At 39.1% G+C, this 19,409-nt stretch overlaps 2 protein-coding genes across 5 annotated transcripts; one reads left to right on the top strand and one right to left on the bottom strand.

Moving 5' to 3' along the window:
* ppp2r2ca (protein phosphatase 2, regulatory subunit B, gamma a) lies at positions 1-7,877 on the bottom strand. 4 transcript variants are annotated; one of them, XM_063476351.1, is made up of 10 exons: positions 7,565-7,877; positions 6,725-7,095; positions 6,233-6,330; positions 5,927-6,110; positions 5,275-5,387; positions 4,840-5,017; positions 3,566-3,730; positions 3,307-3,476; positions 2,808-2,899; positions 1-2,520 (listed from the first exon to the last, which is right to left on the bottom strand). In XM_063476351.1, the coding sequence occupies exons 2-10, from the start codon at positions 6,786-6,788 to the stop codon at positions 2,223-2,225; spliced, it is 1,362 nt and encodes a 453-aa protein (XP_063332421.1). In that variant the 5' UTR covers positions 6,789-7,095; positions 7,565-7,877; the 3' UTR covers positions 1-2,222. The 4 variants fall into 4 exon arrangements, with proteins under 4 accessions (XP_063332421.1, XP_063332423.1, XP_063332425.1 ...); XM_063476353.1 differs by having other exon boundaries at positions 6,725-6,969; XM_063476355.1 differs by having other exon boundaries at positions 6,725-6,918.
* A 1,141-nt stretch (positions 7,878-9,018) lies between these two features.
* pde5aa (phosphodiesterase 5A, cGMP-specific, a) lies at positions 9,019-19,324 on the top strand. Its single transcript, XM_063476350.1, has 20 exons — positions 9,019-9,476; positions 9,749-10,415; positions 11,120-11,203; positions 11,349-11,429; positions 11,548-11,637; positions 11,809-11,961; positions 12,112-12,179; positions 12,280-12,428; positions 12,966-13,141; positions 13,259-13,309; positions 13,797-13,943; positions 14,725-14,853; positions 15,880-15,974; positions 16,142-16,229; positions 16,434-16,534; positions 16,645-16,722; positions 16,822-16,885; positions 16,988-17,062; positions 17,738-17,821; positions 18,331-19,324. Exons 1-20 carry the CDS (start codon positions 9,199-9,201, stop codon positions 18,523-18,525), a joined length of 2,853 nt encoding a protein of 950 aa, XP_063332420.1. The 5' UTR covers positions 9,019-9,198; the 3' UTR covers positions 18,526-19,324.
* Positions 19,325-19,409: the final 85 nt, after the last annotated feature.

The following is a 19,409-nucleotide window of genomic DNA, read 5'->3' as shown; positions in this document are numbered from 1 at the left end:
TTTATTAATGCACATTCCTTTCATTCACCTCATTTGAGTTATGTTTTCGTACTGTTAGATTTGTCCTTTTTTTTAAAGCATGATAGATATACACGCTAGTAGCATCGAGTAATGGCGACATGCTGCTGCTGTGCTCCCGAACACAAATCGTCTCACTGGTTGTATGTGTTGGTGGTTATGATGCGATTACAACTGACTTGTTCTAAACTACATTTCGCCACTGCAGGGATGAACCTCGGAGCTTACATAATGCTTCACAAGGCCCTTCACAATGTAAAACCGTTTTCTTGTGGGTTGTCGTCATCATGGATTTTGCTGTGTCGTACATGTTAAATCAATAAATGTAAAACTGTATCTGCACATGATAACACTGGCTGGTAGTGAAGACAAAAATATATATGCCCATAAGAAAACCATCTTAGCTAAGGGCAGATAACACAGATGTGTGTGAACAGCAACTTGGAAAACCAAACGGGCATGAGTGAGAGAGGAGGAAACAGGTGTGACAGCAGTTATTTCTTTACACTGTTGATTCTTCAGATTTTGAAAATGTGCAAAGGGACTTGATATTCTCTACCTTTGCACTGATTATATTACTCCACCCACTACAGTACACATTTAAACCACTTACAATAATCCCATCAGGGCCAAGGTCACTTGAAAATAAAGTACTTCACTGTAAACAAACAAGTCTCACGCGATTCAGTCCAACACAGACATCACCTTACTGTACTGCTGTACATCCCAGGCTTTCAGAGTCGCACCCCAGAGTAGCATGTGGCGCTGTGAGGTATACGGTGTAATGACATTAAGATCTTGTGATAGTATGAATTCACATGACATTACTGCTGTGATGAGCTATTGCACTGATGATAACCTCTAACCTCCAAGCACACTGGACACAAACTTAGTCAACTTTGATTTAAATTTGGGAGTCTCAACGATAAACGATGTGCTTAGAATTCAAGTTTGTCCAAACTGCAAGATTCCCTCATCAATACACACACTGCCTCCTTCAACTGCTATGTTTTCTCATGTAAGCATGTGGATTTGTTTCTTTCCTCTTTTTCTTTTTTTTCTTTTTCTTTTTTTTTTACATGAGATTACCATGATACAGCAATCAAAACACAATAAGGGCTTAATATACACAACCAAACAGTTAGTGTTTTTTGTGCACAATTTTACCCCGTCCTCTCTACAGCCAGCGACAACTACCTATATACTGCTACGAGAAAATATCTGATAAAGTGTGATTCCACAAACCTTATTATAAATGAGATCTCACACTGATTTACAGTGTCCTTGACAAAATGCTTTTTTTTTTCTTAGCTCTCTGGAAATGAAAATTGGTACCGCCTTTAAAAAAAACACAGAGTATTTACAGCAAACAGTAAAAAGAGTGTGTACATTTTTTGTTACCTGTAGAAGAAGAGCTCATGTATTAAAGCAGGAATGCTGCTGCACTGTGTTTTGTTAGTGTTATTATTGCAACGTGAAAAGATTACGGGACAGTTATTCGTGCGTTCCCCCAGAGCACTGCTCTGAAGGAGAGATTGAATTGCTGTTGTCACACGACAAAGAAGAAAAAACTTTTAGGAGACTGTTGTGAACTATACAATAACACCACTCCTGATACCTCACCCTAGTGAAAACAATTAGATTTGGATTAAATGCCTGGTAAAGTCATCCAGCCATTCTATCGGTATATTCTGTAGCATTTAGAAATTACCTCTCAAATCCTAGCTAGCACATATCTTCCATTTTTATGTGAAAGGTAACCAGAACATTAATGGGAAGTGCAACATGGTGTGAGCAACAGCACTGAGTCACTGCAGATCGAGAGGTGTCCCTGCACCTCATTGACTGCCCCAACAGTGGGGCAGTTAGACAAACATCTTCAAAAAGTGGAAGTAGAGTGCAGCCAAAAATAAATCAATCAATCAAATGTCCCGATGGGTACTAGATCAGTTCAGTTCGGTGATTAGATTAAACACCTTTAAATAAAATGAACTGAATAAAGAGTCTTGTTATTTTATGATTATTCCAATTATGTACAGACTCTGCATCAAAGCATGTCATCAAACAGCTTAATCCTCTGATATAGCCTTTCCACTCTCCACGCCCTCGATAGAACATCCAAATATATTCCAGTCACTCTTTGCATTTCTGTGACACTTGGATAAAAAGCACTGTGTCTGCTTCTGTTCATATTTCCATTCTTGTCACTGTGCCTGCGTTTCTGGGTTGACACGATCCTGGAAGATGTACAGATTGTTGGTGGCTGCTATGGCAATTATATTTTCAGATGGGTGCCAAGCCATGTGCAGGATTTTCTTGGTGAAGTCCAAGCTATCGACGCCCACATCGCCCCTGCGACGTTTACCGCCAGTGTACACACGGCGGGTTCGCAGTACAGCCCGGGGCTTGCTGCTCTCTCGCCAGGCCTCCAGGGTTACGCCTCGGCCTGTCTCCCTGTCGAACATCCGGAAGAAGCTGTTGTACGCCCCGGTCATAATCACGCTGGATCATGGAGGAAAGGAGAGGAGAAAGAAAGTAAAGAGCGGGAAGAAACAAGCGGTGTTCATGGTAGAATGAGGGGGAGGAAAAGAGGAAAAAGCAAACTGAATACATGGGGATTGATTTGATGTCTGCAAAGCTTGTCTCTGGGATTGATTTAAACGTCGGATAAAGCAGGAGGCCGGGCATTTAGGAAATCACTGTAAGCAGTAACACACTGACACAGCAGTCTGTTTTTGCTTCCAAATCTACTTAAGCTGTACTTTGTCTGTCCCCCCACCGCCTCTTACCTGTCTGAGCTGTTCCAAACACACTCAAACTTGTCAAAGATGCAGTCGTTTTCGTAGAGGGAACACAGCTTACTCCTCAGGTATTCATGGACCTGGGGATGATGCAAACAGTCAGCTTAAGTTTTGGGGAAGGTAGCATTATCCTGCTCAGGACGCTCACATTTTGGCATTTTAATCTTCTTTCTTGTACTTTGCTCTCATGTATAATATACCGGCAGTAAAAATGAGAAAAGGCTTTCAGATTTTCTTTGGGATCAAGTTGATGCTGCTGAATTATGCTGATCAACTGAATGAATTGTGTATAAATGTAAAAATATATGTATATATTTGAATTTGAAAAGCATAACAAACACCCAAAATTTTCAAATTTGATTCAGACAGATTTTATGTCAGACAAATAATGAATAACTACTAGTTAGTTAATAACTAACTAGTTGTTTCATAACTAAAATGATCATATTTTAACAATTTCCAAATAGGTGCAGGTAAAATCCTCTACCTGATAGGTCTCCACTGGGCCTTTATCCATATTGATATCCCACACCTTAGCGGTGAGGTAGTCTCTGGTCAGCAGGTAACGTCCGTTATGGCTGAACTTAACATCCGACACAGAGGAAATAATCTCTGAGAAGAAGGAGCGGTTCCCTGGATCCTCAGGCTCCTCAAAAACTAATCAGACAGAAATAATTGCATTGCTTTTGTGAGAGCAAGATTCCTCATGCACAGCTTGCAGTAAACTCTTTAAAATGTTTCCTCACGTTTGGTATGTTTGTCGCAGAGAGCCGAGGCTCTCATGTCACAGAGGCGCAGCGTTCCCTTGCTGCTGCTGTACACGAACAAGTGGCAGTGGTGAGGGTGGAACTCTGCCGCTGTTATCACCTCCGTCAAATCCTCCATGTTTGCTGGTTTGATGTCTACAATATCTGAGAAGCAGAGCCATCAAGGAACAAACAGCGCAGACATTAAGCACCACATAAATCTGGCGAGCTGGGTTTCTACCACAGCCACACCAAATTCCATGACTATGTTTACACAGTGAGGCAGCAGACATGCAAACAAATCACTTATATTCATTCGTGCAGTCTTTTTATTTTCAGATGATCTAAATTCATAAAGACATCCCGGAAAAGAAAAAAAAAACTGCACCCCATCCTATCCCCAATATGCATGCACACGCTGTTCCTCTCTGTTCTATTTGTGGTAGTCCTGTGTGGCTCAGAAGAAAGTGTACTGCTGTGTGAATTATTTAAACTCGTCTTCCATAGATGCCTCTATGATTTTCTAGGTCAGCTTCCATTTGAATGGGGAAATCACAACATGCAGCCAGTCCCACATGCTACCACCTGCACTGACTACACAGCATTATAATGGAAACACAAATCCAATCAGAGTCACATGTTGTTTACATTAAGTATAAATCAGAAGATGAATTTGGATGATTGGTTATGATTATTGTACATGACCTGGAATTGGCTCCATGATATTTTAGGCATAAATTTAGATAACAGTGGATGAAATACAAACACAGAATAGAAGCATATGGGATGCGTTCCCAGCACTGCTCAATTTCTTTTTCTTTAGTAAGCAAATTACATACATAATGATCAATACTGATAACTTTGTAAAATCATGCACACTAAGATACTAGCATGAATTGTTTTACAGTGTACCTTAACACAATTAAAATGGGATTTTATGCTTTACGGACACTTCACCATAAAATCAAATACAAAAAAAGCTTACTGAAGTATACTGCACTTTTTCTTTTTTTTTCCTTTTGGTGTAGACAGGAATCTTTACCTGTTTAGGTATAATGTTCTCAGTGCTGTTTTACAATTACCATGAGGATACAGTTATACTTTAACAATGAACAGTGATCTAATTCATACCGCTGAATTCTCTGTAAAATTCAAGGAGTTTCCACCACACAAAGGTCTGAAAGGAGCTATAGAATTATTTAAAGCAAATGGTCATGGTTGGTTAAACTGAAAATAGTGTGTTATAATACAAAAAAAAAAGACAGTAAGGATACTGAAACTGCGGTCTGTGATGCCCAGGTGCCACATGTTGATGCGGAGGTCGTCAGCAGACAGGTAGGTTTCCCCATCGCTGTTGACTGAGATGGAGTTGACATGGTAGGTATGTCCATTAGCGAATACTCTTCTGGGACGAACCTCCACCATTAGATCTGTAGGTTTCAGCACTGGCACCTTAAATGGTGAGAGATAAAAGATTTAGGGCTGAAGGGAGGAGGTGATAAGAACAGGAGGAGTAAATCATAGGACAAAAAGAAAGACAACAACGAGAAAGGACAAAATTGGAGGACAGTAGAGCCATGGATCATTTAAGGACAGGAGCAAAAAGACAGACACTTGATTTGATGATTAAATGTTAGCCTGATAAATACTTGTATCAGCATACCCAACAAAATGAAAGTGTGCAGTTGTACGTGTGTGTGTCCGAGTACCTGTAGAGAGGTGATGGTAGAGATGTCCTTGAGCCGTCCCTCCTCATCTTTCAGGTTGTATCCTTCTGGTCTCTTGTCTCTCTCGCTTACCTTCCACAGTTTAATAGTCTTATCTGTGACCGGCATCGGGATTTGCGTGTCAGAAAATGATGATTAGATTCATTGAAAATTGCAAAGCACAACTTAAGAAAAATCACATTTACAGCTAATTTAAAACATAATACTTAATTCATGCACCAAATTTAGACAGATTTTTTTTTCTGTGCCATTATTGCACCCGTAAGTGAGACTCCAAACACTATCTTGATGTTATTTAATTCTACGTAGGTAATAAAAGATGATGCAAGGCTGCCATAATTTTTGAAATTGGAGGTAGTTTGAAACCAAAGTGTGTAAGCGATACCTGTGCCATATCAAGCAAAAACAATTGCTGTTTATAACAAATCTCTCTCTCTCTCTCTCTATGTGTACATTATATATTTTTATATATATATATATATATATATATATATATATATATATATATATATATATATATATGTGTGTGTGATGGCAAAACCTATATGCATGTATACTTCCTGTACTTCATTTTACCACAACCAACAATCAGTATGATGTTCTGATAGACACTGAGAAGTCACTGATTTCTCACCATTGGTGGAGAGGAGGAAATGTGCTGCGTTCTGCTGTGGCAGCCATCTGATCTTGTTAATTTTTTCTTCTATCTCCACACTCTTCAGGTAGTCAAAGTCAGGCTCGTGGCTCTGAAACGTGCTGTAGACATTGTACTCCCCAGAGTCCCCTGTCTCGCCCGCCTCCTCTGATTCCCCTTTAGACTGCCCAGGGCAGACAGTGAGGAAAACACGGCTTTCAGCATGCATTTACAGTATGTGTACGAAGATATTTTTTCAAAAAAGCATGTGTACAGAAAGTGGTGATTTTTGCATTGTAAACTAACCTCAGTCTCTCTCTGAAAGATGACCACTCGGCCACCTTTGTCCCCCGTGGCCAGCAGGTCCCCTGTCTGGTTAAACTCCACTGTAGAGATGACATCAGCTGTAAGGAAGATAGGAACATTGGAGGCAATTAAACAAAAGTATAGAAAGAAGAAAAGAAAACCGCAGCAATGATAGAGTAGCGAGAACGTTAGGAAGCATGACGAAAAAAGCACAGATGATTAAGTGACCATAACAATGTAGAAAAGGCTGGCAATGAAAGAAAAATTAATAAAATCACATATTATTGCTCTTACTCTAAACCATAAATCAACCATTTATGTCTATGATGCCTAAGGAAAATTTAAATTATGAAAGTGTCTGTTGCTGAGTCAGGCAGTGTCATCATACATTCCTTCTACTGTGCAATGCAGGAAGCTGAAATTAATCTGTTCAATTACACCAGTATGTTATCTGACACCACAGAGATGGCAGCAACACATCATCTGCTCTACCTTCAGTGACGTAGTCTCGCAGGAAGGTGTGGTTGATTTTGGGGCTCTCAGCGTCCTCGCCCATCTGAAGCTGAGGGAGGGTGACCCGCCAGTGCGCCCGTCCTGAGGGGAAGGGTCCAATCCGTAATGTCTCTCCCCACCCAGGCTCCGCCCATGCTGGTAGGGCCTAACGGAGCGGCCTGGAAAAAGGCATCCTGGGAAACCAGTCGGCAGGAAGAAGAAAAGGCACGTCGAAGAGATTGAGACTGGAATGCAAGGGGCGGGGGAAGGAGGAAGAGGGTTTTAAGAAAGAGGAATGGGAGTGAGAGGAAATTAAGATGCAGGAGGACAGAAGAGAGAAAGGTGGATGGAGAGGCTGGTGATGAAGACAGCTTTGGAAAGGAAAGAGGAAGGCTGTCATTAGGTAGGCTGACAATATGTGCGCACAGCATGGCAAATGATGTGACCTTAGTTAGACATTCAACGCATTCATTAGCAAAGACACGTGTGTAGACGAACAAGGCCTAGTGGGTGCTGAATCAAAACACAGTGCTGTAGAATGAAGGAAAAGCAACAAACAACTAGAGCAGAGAAAAGCAGAATATGAATCCTTGTGTTTAAGCCCAGAAATAAGTGCATAATGAACATAGCATGAGAATGAAAATATCAGCTGCTACATTCAGCCCTACCACTGGTAATAATGTTCCCAGGGTGTGGTAGTCCTCTTTGACTACTTGCCAGCTTCCTGCTCTCACATGCACGCACACTTCTCAAACAGATAGTCCTTGACAGTGATCAGAGGAGAATGCGATGTCTTGCCTGTGCTGCAATAAGGAGGGAGCCAGGCCTCAGCACACCTACCAGTCCGCCTGCTGCTGTCGCTGCTGCTGCTGCTATTCCTGCTGCTGGTGTGTTAATGGACCTCTGCTGCAGTGTACTCAAACAGGCCTGCGTGTCTTTCCAAGTGGGAAGAGAAGGGACAGAGAAGAGAGAGCAGGGGTGGTAGTGAGAGGAGGAGAGGCAAAGGAGGAGAAAAAAGAGAAAGAGAGAGGGATAACGAGGAGGATGGAGGTCCGTTGCCTGCTGATGCTGTGGATCTGTGCAGCATCCAATGTGTCATGGCAGCCTCCTACTAGAGCAGCCAATCACAGTATAGCTGTCACTGGAGGATCCACCCACTGCAGGTGATGAGAAGTACCCAAGACCAGCAGAGGGAGTCCTTAAATACTGAGTAGCATGTACTGGCATGCAGTTTTCTGTCCAAAGTAAGAATAATATTGAAGACTGCAGAGCAATTTAAACAGATGAAAAAAAATGCTTTAAAAGAAACTTTAAAAAAAAAAAACCTCACACACCAATTGATGGTATGTTGTTACAATTTCAGTTATTTGTCTCCAGAAAATAAAACATGATAAGAGAAGGATAAATAAGATATCAGTCAAAGAATGTTTGAAAAGCCCTTTCTTATTACAGCACTGTGTGATATTCCCTAAAAATTAAATAAACATTGTTCTGGTCACCTTGCTTTTATGATCTTCAGCTTTTACAATTTATGTTATGTTGTACTTATGTTGTACGTATAAATATATTTAACAGAATCTGGTTAAATGAAATGTACTTGACTGGTATACAGTTGGTATTCAGTTTACACCAAGCCTATTTTCCTCCATCATTAATTATTTAAATAAGAGAAACTTTTGATTTTATATATTTCAGTTACATTTTACTCAAATTTATTTCTTGTTTAAGAGGACAAAGTACTATTTTGTAACATATTAGCACAGTGTGAAATACTCTACTAATGTCCAGTTAATGCTATATATCTGTAATGATATCTGACTGTGTTTGTGTTGTTCTTGATTGTTTTTATAATTCTAAAGGTCTAAATTGCAAAGTTCAAATATTTGCTGATCATGTGATCACCTATCGTGCTTTTTTTTTTTTTTATAAAACTTAAAGGTTAATTTATAGTTTATCCACATCACGTAAGTGAATAACATATAATATGTTGTGTACTTATGATGATTAAACCATATTTTGTCCTTTTTACTTGGTTTTATTGCTCGTTCTGTACTTCAAGCCAAATAATTAGGATTAACCTATTATTTACTATTTAAATGAGGACATGTTGGTGCTTTTTTGTTATTGTACAAATAAATATCACAATAGGTTGGTTTTCCTAGTTCTAAGATATTTACTTTTTTGGACACTTGGACACAGGTGTTAAATTTAAATGACGAGTTCATAACATGTACGAGCCCGGGGTTAGAGCAAATCCATTTAATCAGGTTCCTTTAGTGGATATCGGCTAAATAAAGGTCAAGGGATTACCTTGACGCAACCGTTTCCACGGGCTCTTTATGCTCTGCTCTCTGGCAAGTCGTTAGTCTGTCTTACTTTCTGCCTCCTCGCGTTTGAGGTGTTTCTCTTAGATAGCTCACTGGGCGTAAAAACTGAGTTTACCCGATCTTTTCTCGATTTACCTGAGCGAGGGGATGCCCTGCCTTCACTCTGAAGCGCTAGAGTCCATGGAGCCTGGCAGCGTGACTCCTGGGGCATCTCCGGACGCTGGCGCGGAGTCGATCCGCAGGGAAATCGTGAGCGACTCGCCGATGGTGCAAGGCACGGGTTGGTTCTTCTCCCCACTGTGGAGTCCAAGGTCCAGGTTGCGTAGCAGGAAGTTTGGAGATGGTACGACAAGCTACCAAGAGGAAGCATGGTTGGATGACCACTCCGACTTCACAAGGGCTTACTTTTTACGCAGAACCTCAGCGTAAGAGTTTACATTTTATACCTCTACAGTTTTAGCTGAAACTCAAATTACTCCGATCATTCAAAATTATAATGTGCGATTAAAACGTTTTTAACAAACTTTTGTTGAATAAAACGCTTGTAAAGGTGAACACTTTATTAGTAATGACAATATAAGCTGCATTAGATAAAATTATGTTTCCACATATACGTTTAATACTTATTATACTAATTTTAAGTACTTTATTTTAGTTTTGCTTTTAAATAAATCATGTGATCTGTGTATGATTTCAGGGTCAGTTGTCCACAGACAGAGATGTCCCCACTTCTGTCAAGGTTTCAAAGGAGGAGCTCTGACCATTCCGAGGCGCTCATGAAGGCACCTTATCGGAGAAATTCTTCCCCATTGAGAAGCTCAGACCTGAACATTTTATCTTTGACAGACAAACCCCTTGCTTCAAATCTCAGTGTCCCTGAATGGATGGACCGCTTTGGTCCAGATGTTAAAGAAAGCCATTCACCATGCTCTCGCTGCTTACCTCGTTGTTCCCGTTTTCAGTTTTCTCCCTGTCAACCACGAGCTCCCGTTTGCCCCTGCTCATCTAGCTTACCCCACCCTCCACAGTTTTTCCCACCCACATCATGTGGCCATGGTGACGGCTGCCCTTGGATGATGGGGCTCCTAGGAGAAGGCCTACACTGTATGGGTTCTTTAGCAGAGCTCTGCCAGGGGGCTGTGATCCATGTTGGGGAGCTACTAGGAGCAGAGGGTGGTTCGCTCTCTCTTGTACGGAAACACTGTGGTGGAAGGAGTAGCTTGGAAGACGTGATAGCCCTAACATCACTGGGGCACTTGAATGAGGGAAGCCCATACAGCCAAGCTCATCTAGAACTGGTAAAAGGGATCATGGGATGCGTAATGGCTACAGGTTCACCAATAAATCTAAGAGATGCATCTGAGGTAAATGTTGATGTCATGATTGTACATGTAGGCTTAACTACCATGTTCCAGGGCACAGGCGAGGGATTTAAAATCAGAAATGAGGACTGCGTGTTTAATGAGTCACCCATTTCCTGAAAGTCTGTTTTGAGATGATGACTTGGCTATTTGAAGAAGCCTGATAGGGAATCCCTGATGACGCAGTTTCTTTTAATCCTTTTAGTGACTGCTTCCAGTGATAAACCTTGGATTACTGTCCTTTACTTGCACATGCCCACACATACACCCCCACAAAAGTAGATTCATGCCAAAGCTGTTTAAAAGGCTTACAGGTGGTTGTCACAGCAGCTCTTCTTGCCCTCACAAGTAAGGTGATTAGGAATGTGTGCCTGGCAGAGTTGAACACCAGGTAAACCCAGTCAGCGTGGGTGTGCACGGGTTATCCCTAATAACTTGGTAGATGTCAAGCATCCTAAGAAGTGTGGGTATTTTTGGTCAGATGTGGCTAAAGCTGATAAACAGCACCGACCCAATAGCTTAACAACAAAGGGTTATGAAGAGAGTAAAGTTAGTTTAGGTATTAAAGTCTGTTGCTACTCAGTTGCCACAAAGATCTAATACACATGACTGTTGGATAGGATATGTTTAAAACATGTTGCTGTTAAGTAATTAATATTAAGTGATCCGGTTACATGCACTTATATTTTCCTTATTTGTCTCAACAGGACCCCAGATTCAACTTAGCCAATGATCAGACATCAAAGATCAGGACGGTTCTGAGTGTTCCTATCAGCAACCACAGGGGAGAGGTATGTGTGCCGTTGCAAATACCTTTAACTAATGTAAATGCACACTTAGAGTTCTGTGGATTTTTCAGTGGCATATTGTCCGTTGTCATAACAGAATTTTTAATATAGATTGCATGAAAATAAAACGTTTTCTTTTTTTGAACAGGTGGTAGGTGTCCTGCTAATGATCAACAAAAGAAATAGTTGCGATGGATCACGTTCTGTTTTCACAAACGTAGATGAAAAGGTGAGGGATTGGACATTAGTATGGAGATTTTTTTCTATTATACATTATTTATTATGTCAGATATTTGCCTTGTCTTAATGCTTACCACCCATAAATACGCGTTTGATTTTGTTTTAAGGTGTTGTCAAATCACATGGATGTGTTGGGGATTGTCCTGGATAATGTCCAGCTGTATGAAAGTGCGAGACAAGAGGCTAAACGCAGTAAGGTAAAGCCAGAGAACAGTTTAAAATCTTTTTATGCCTTGTAACGTGTATATCTAAGTAATATCTTCATGCATATCTCTGTGTGTGTGTGTGTGGTGTGTGTGTGTGTGTGTGTGTGTGTGTGTGTGTGTGGTGTGTGTGTGTGTGTGTGTGTGTGTGTGTGTGTGGTCCAGGCTTTGATAGAGATGGCACAAGTACTGTCAAAGGAGCACCATTCCCTTGAAGTTATGCTGAGTAAGATGGCTGCCACCATCATGCCCTTTACACACGCTCAATATTGCACCATCTTTATCCCCAGTGAGCAAACTTCAGACACTGAAGAAAAGGTACACTATCTTGACATCCTGCTCAATTTCCTTGTTTTTTATTACTTTGTTTGTTCAGAATATAGTACAATATTTTTAACCATACACAATATTTTCATTTTTTTTTGTTTTGTTTTGTTTTTGGTTTTCATTTTTGTCTTTTGATTACAGACTTTATTCTCAAGAGTTATACATTTGGAATGTGAGGAGCTCGGATCAACCTGCCAGATCTACAGAAGGTATTGTCCGGAGACTTTGCAAGTCCTTGCTGTTGATTTACTTTTAAAACAAATATGGGATATTTGGGGTTTTTTGTAATTTGAAAGTATAATTTTTCAGGGAGCATGACCTCAGGAATATAGATCCATCATATGCCCTTCGAACCCTGACTTCTATGGAAACACTTAATATGTCGAAGAGTTCTGATGAACTGAAAAGGAGTCTCATCTGCAGCCCAGTTAGAAATGAGAGATCTGAAAATGTTATCGGTAAGTTCCTTTCTTGAATGGCAGTAAACATTGTAAGCAGGATAGAATTTGAAAATAAATCTTTCACACCTCTCTTACCAGACAAGCACAAATGAAGCACAGTATACAAAGCTCTCTTATTAAAATATAAAATAAAATAGTATGAAATAATATAAAATAATAGGTTTCACAGATGATTTGCAGTGACCTTTCACAGCTAGAAATCCTTACTTACTGTTTAGACTTTTTCAGTCTTTATACCACTTTATACTACTTACTGTGATCTGCTCTGAGAAGACCAGATCTGGACAAGTTGTTCCATCACAAATTAGATCTTAAAAAATTGTTTCAGTTTTTAATCCAGTTATCTTTTCTAGCCACTTGAATATTTAGATGCTGAGATTATTATTGTGATTTTTTTCCCAGTGATTCCAAAAACAAGTTGCCCATCTCAGCTTTACCACAGAAAGCAACTAGACTATGTGTTAAAAACAAAAAAATAATTTGAAGAACTTTGTGCTCAAGCTACACAACCATCTGTCTTTTAATGTCATTTAGCTGTGTGCCAGCTGATGAACAAACAAAGCAGAGACTCGGATGAAATGGAAGTCTTTAACCGATATGACGAGCGCCTTCTGGAAGACCTGGCAGTGTATTGTGGCCTGGCTCTACAGTATGCTCAGGCAGTCCAGATCACTGAGGAGCGGAGGGCCAGTATAGAGGTCACACAGGAGGTGAGAACACTATCTCGCCCAATTAGTAAGTTAGAGAAGAGTCAGAAAAATAATTCATACATTAACAAATCTTAAAGTTTTGTTTCTGTGTTTTCTTTGTTTATTGTAATTGTGCAGGTCCTTGCCTACCACATCACTGCAGCAGAGCAGGAAATCCAGACATTGCAGGTGAGTCTTTCTTTGGAAGAAATCAGCCTTTCTCTTTTTATCCAGTTTATCCCTGTTACAGCGTGGCATCGTGCATGTAAATAGTGATTTAAAGTAAATAGCGCACACATTTGTTCCCTTTTCTTTCATATACCTTGTTCTTTCTGTTAAATGCACTCCTTCTCCACTCTTCCTATTTTTTAATCACTATGGCAGTAGTCATGCAATCAACCCTTGCTTTGTTCCAAGAGGCCAGATTTACATGCTTTAATGCTATTGTAGAACTAATGCCCTAACAACTTAAAGCTCTTGATCAGCTGCTATCACTGAACGTGAGTGCAAAGGTTAAGGTAACCTCCTCACCCATGTTAAAGCTAGATGGGTTTTCTGTGTTTACACACTTAGGTAAACTGAGGAAAAGAGCTCAAGTTCTATTTTGTTTGTGTGTGTTTGTGCTTGAACGTTCTGAAGAGTACATTTCAATTTCTTTTATTGGTTGTGTTTTTAGGAGGCCACCATTCCTTCTGCTGAATTGCTGAATATTCTAGACTTCCATTTCTCTGGTTTCGGCTTGCCAGAAGACGCGACAACACAGTCCACGATTCGCATGTTCCTGGATCTCAATTTGGTGCAGGATTTTAACATAGACTACAAGGTAGCTCAGCTTCTATTAATATTAGTAGCATTATTTTCTTTATCATATAAATGAGGAAACAGGGCAGTTAAGTTGTTTAAGTTAATTTTTGTTTGTTTATTTGTTTTAGAACGAAATGACATTAATAGGCTTGTTTCATAAGTATTCATGAATTCAAAAATCCTTTTTCATACACATCATGCTTCTTTTACATCTTTTTTTCAATCAGGATACAGGATAGTGCTTGTATCAGTGTTAGTGTGAAGCCAGTTTGGCCTTTGTGCCTTTTGAACAAGCACAAAAGTCAAAAAGTTTAACAATTAAGCATGTCACAATGTTCCATTTTAAAAGTTGGGGTAAAGAGATTTTGGTAAGAAGAAAAGCTTCTCTGTCAAAATCTGCAAGCTGCATCTGCAAATTATCTGTAAATTTCTTGGTAAAATCCTGTTGTGTAGCTACAGATGTTAAGGACTGTGAAACCCTGGGGTTCTGTGGTGGTTCAAGCTTGTTTCACTGGCATTGGTCTTTTTTTCATTTCATTAACTCCACCTTATCTAAGGCACCAAAACAGGAATCACGTTGGTGGAAAAAGGACCTGTGAGAGAGGAGAATTTGAGTTCATAATAGATATTTTAGTGTTATCTTATTAGCTCTTACATTTGACAATATGTAGTTCAATATGTCTCTTTGAGTTACAGGAATTTCACTACTGACAAACTAGAAAAGCATAATAGAATCACATAATACCTTAAATATTCTCAATTTCTATTATTTATCAATTTTACATATCTCATCCTTCCAGAGTCTTTGCCAGTGGGTTTTGACTGTGAAACGTGGCTACAGGAACAACGTGCCCTACCACAACTGGCACCATGCAGTGAGCACTGCTCAAAGCATGTTTGCAATGCTCATGGCAACAGACCAACTCCAGGTTAGTGTTAGTTTGTAGTAAAAGCAGAGTGGGTCTGTAGTTGCTATTATTGTAATTTTGTTGACAATCCATTCTATGTGTCCATGTGACAGTCACACTGTGACATTTGCATAATGCCGCCGGAGTTTCCTCTGTCCTGTAGCTCAGAAGTTTTGGAAGGAGTCAGTTGAGGACTGCCAGGGTTGTCCTTCCATACCCAGCGCTCTTAACTGTTTGGAAGAGGATTAATTTTAGATCTTGCCAAAACCTCTTAACTGCTGTCTGTAACAATCAGACACATGCCTACACCTCAACTCAAGTGACTTCTGCCATTCACTCACCAGTGTTTTAAGCTTTTTGGAGATCCAGGAATATGGCCACCCTGGGGGTCTCTGTACCAGGACCAGGCTGTATCTGTTATGCATATTTGTATCTGTTATAGTTTGGAGCTTAATTATGTGGGATATTCAATGAAGACACTGACTGGTATTAGTAACACTAAAATGGAAGTATCATTTGTCGTACTTCATTTCTTTTACATCAAACATTGAATAGTAGAATTACAGTTACACATTTTTTATTCAGTATTTGTTCAGATAGAAAATGACATTACTATCTGACATTTTACTGTCTTATCACTTTATTCTTTTAGATTAGAGATTATTTAAATATAAATAAAATACAAAAAAATAAATAAAAATGATTTAGAGATTTTGCATCATCAACTATCCATAAATTCCTGCTTCCTGTTTTTTACCCTTACATATACTCATGTGTAGGGATCCCTAGACTTCAGCTCCAATTGGGATTGGTCCTTTATCATCTTATCTCTTAGAAACTTTTATTATCGACTTTTGAGAGCACATGATCCACCTATTGATACAAACTTTCTTTTATTTTGTGTAGCACATGAAATGTGCAATATATACATGTGCAGATGATTATTTTCTCAGTTATTATTTTTTTCCTATAAAGCGTTCAATTATAAAATGCAGAAAAATACTTTTCTTCATTATTGCAACCTGTTTCTTTCTGTTCATATGTTAGACCATTTTTTCTCGTCTGGAGATCTTAGCATTGATGATAGCCACTCTGAATCATGATGTCGATCACAGAGGAGTTAATAATTCCTTCATAGAAAGGTAAATGTTACTTTTTCATCTCTCACATTTACTCCATTACTTATTTTTACTCTAAATTATCTAGACCATAATTATGTGTATTTATTTTGATTTGTACTATCTGTAACACTTATTAGTCACTGCCTACTTATATTCAGTCCTTATTCTTTCTTTCTTTTTTCTCTCAGGACTCATCAGCCTTTAGCTCAGTTATATGGACACTCCTCTCTTGAGAACCACCACTACAACCTGTGTGTCTTCATCCTAAACAACACTGTAAGATGCAAGAAATCTTTTTTTTTTCCAACTTATAAGTTATGTTTGCATGCACACAACAGACATTCAATTGAAGCTCATATACTATATCTATTATTCTGCAATCATTCCACTTGTGAAATAATTAGATTATTTTGATCTCTCTGTGTGAACTTGTAGACTTCAATTTACTTTACTTTCTTTCTCTCTCTCATCATCTTCCAGGGGAGTCAGATTCTTAGCGGTCTGTCTGCTGAAGAGCGCAAAGCTCTATTACACATAATCAAAAGGGCAATCCTTGCCACAGACCTGACCGTCTACATGGAGTACGTCTGAAACATTAAAAATGTCATAGAAGACGTAGGTTACACATTAAGCCAGTCTTATTTTAACCCATGTTTCTTCTGGCTGTTTTTGTTTTTGTTTTTTTTTTCAGAAGAAGAAAGGAGTTCTTTTCTCTCGCTAACAAAAGTGGAGTGAGCTGGAAAAGTGAGAAACAAAGAGACTTGCTCAGGTGAGAATCACATAAATTAGAATCAGAGGCATATTATATTGTTGTGCTCGGTAAACCAAGAGAATGCGCTGTGTTGTAAGCTATTACTTTACCCCACAGGTCAATGCTGATGACAGCCAGTGACCTCTCTGCTATCACAAAGCCTTGGCCTGAACAAAAAAGAGTAGGTCTCACAAAGTAGCTCTGAATGAAAAATAAAACACTTCATGCTTCATCTCTCAATCCTTTTTCACTGCAACCTTAACCTCACTCTTCCGCCTAACAGATTGCCAGTCTGGTTGCCATGGAGTTCTTTGCACAGGGGGACAAAGAGAGGGAAGAGTTCAAAATCAAACCCATTGTAAGTGGAGCTTGCAGAATTTGTAGTGTACCAAGGATTCTGAAAATGTTGAGTGGAAATCACATCGGGATAAAAAAGTGTGCGCACATAAAAAGGAACTTAAATCAATATTATTTTTTCATGATTGGAATCTAACAAGAATCCAATCATTTATGAATATTTTGTTTTAGTCTCATGATACATTTTTTTAAGTTTAAAAGCCTTCAGGTATGCTGTTGTCCTATTTCTTGTTGCGCTAGAATTGCATCTACCCCGTCGTATAACAGTATCACGGTGCTAAAGACTGTTCTTTGAAAAAATACATAACCACAAACACTGGTATGTCTTGGAATATCTTCATATTTTTGTCACTGTGGTTTAAAAAAATTTCTTATTTTATTTACACAGATTCAAAAAGGGGTTTTCATAAAATGTTACTGTTACTCTGTCTACACTACAACAAAAATAACAATATCTTTGAATACATAAAGCTTTATAAAGCCTGTTGTGTATTTCTGATGCATTTTTTCCCCATTCAGAGTTAAATAAATTTAATGTAGCTTGCAGTGTTTGGGGTTGAATTAATCTTCATATATAAATGTTCACATTCAAGTACTGCATACTTTTGCAATTCTATCTGATCTTCTGTAAGTGCTTTAAGTGCTATTCTAACACTTTATGCTTACTTTTCACTAGGACATAATGAACAGAGAAAACAGCACGCGACTGCCGTATATGCAAGTTGAATACATTGATGAGGTCTGCTATCCACTCTACAAGGTGTGTTATTACTATTGGTATTGTGTAAGCAATGTGTAGATAACTGTATATTCTACTTCAGCGGTCCCCAACCTTTTTTGCGCCACGGACCGGTTTGTGCCCGACAATATTTTCATGAACCGGCCTTTAAGGTGTCGCGGATAAATACAACAAAATAAAACTAGTACCGGTACCGAAAAAAAGAAGATTTATTCATAACACACATGAAAAGACCCAGGAAAACTGAGTTAACGAAAAAAACGATAACAAAATAACGCTAAAAACCGATAAAAACCCTGAAAACCATACATTTCACACCCGAGTCTCAACTCTCGCGGCCCGGTACCAAATGACTCACGGGCCGGTACTGGTCCGTGACCCGGGGGTTGGGGACCGCTGTTCTACTTGCATGCATGTATCCTTATATATTTCATCACAGAATTCACCTTGTTGCCATCTTGTTCCCTTAAGATCAGTTGTAATTTCAACTGTTCTATCAACAATCCCGTCTCTGTCTTTGTCTTCCTCAGACTGTATCGAGACTGTTTGACTCCTGCTCTCCTTTGCTAAATGGGTGTAAGAAGAACAGAGAAAACTGGCTGCAACTTGCTGATGAACAAGAAAAAGAAAACAATGAAAACATTAGTACAGACCCATCACTGCATGAAGACTTTAAGGGAGAGACACAGACAGACCAATCCAACAGTGGACTGGAGAGAAGATGAAGACACGTGGCTTCAGAGGCTAAAAGGAGGCTTGCCCATATGTTCTATCTTCATTCTTCTAACTGAAGACTGACCTATTGCTCACACATCAGAACTTTGATGAGCAAACTCATTAATATGTTATGCAGTGGCCCTCACGGTTATGATTATTCCTGCACTTGTATTGCAAATAACTTATTGTGCCACGTATATAATAGCAAATTAAATGCATTTACTGTATGTAAAGAAGTACTAAATAGCTTCTCAAAGTACTTTACATTAAAAGCTACATTCACATTTATGTTCTCTCTGTATGGAGTGTTAAGTTAGGGGATGGACTGCTCTGCCTTCGCATTGATCCTACATTAATCTGTTTATTTAGCAGTGAAGCTGTGAAAGTCTGAGTAATGACTTTGATTATTTGCACACCATATCTGTATTTGTATTTTTATCTGTGCTACACTGAGTTTCGTAAGACCTGTATCCGGATTTTCAAATGCATAAGTATTTTTAAATGTACTGCTTCCTTTCCACATACCATCAAATTAGTACAGTGATCTATAACACAATCAATTTTGTGAACTTGTATTCAACTATTTATTTTATTAGATTACTGACATCTACATATTTTTTTTTTTATCTGATTTGACTTTCTTTCCATAATGGCTCTTTGGAGCACTTTGACCCTGTGCTAATTCTGTTAATTGTTCCCCTTTATTGGCTCTGACTTAAAAGGTTATCTTGAAATTTAGCAGAACTGATAACAACTAATGTTATTTCCACCATCTGAAACCGAGCAATAAAGATATTGTTCACCACACATATACAGCATGCATTTTAAATAATTATCCAGCCTAAAATGTTCAAAGTATTGTTACAAACCTTCTATATGATTTGCATAACCT

This window comes from Pelmatolapia mariae, linkage group LG6 (assembly GCF_036321145.2).
Source record: "Pelmatolapia mariae isolate MD_Pm_ZW linkage group LG6, Pm_UMD_F_2, whole genome shotgun sequence".
In the NCBI taxonomy this organism is placed as follows: Eukaryota; Metazoa; Chordata; class Actinopteri; order Cichliformes; family Cichlidae; genus Pelmatolapia; species Pelmatolapia mariae.
The sequence above is the reverse complement of the archived record's forward strand: the minus strand, read 5'-3'. Positions and strand labels throughout refer to the sequence as shown.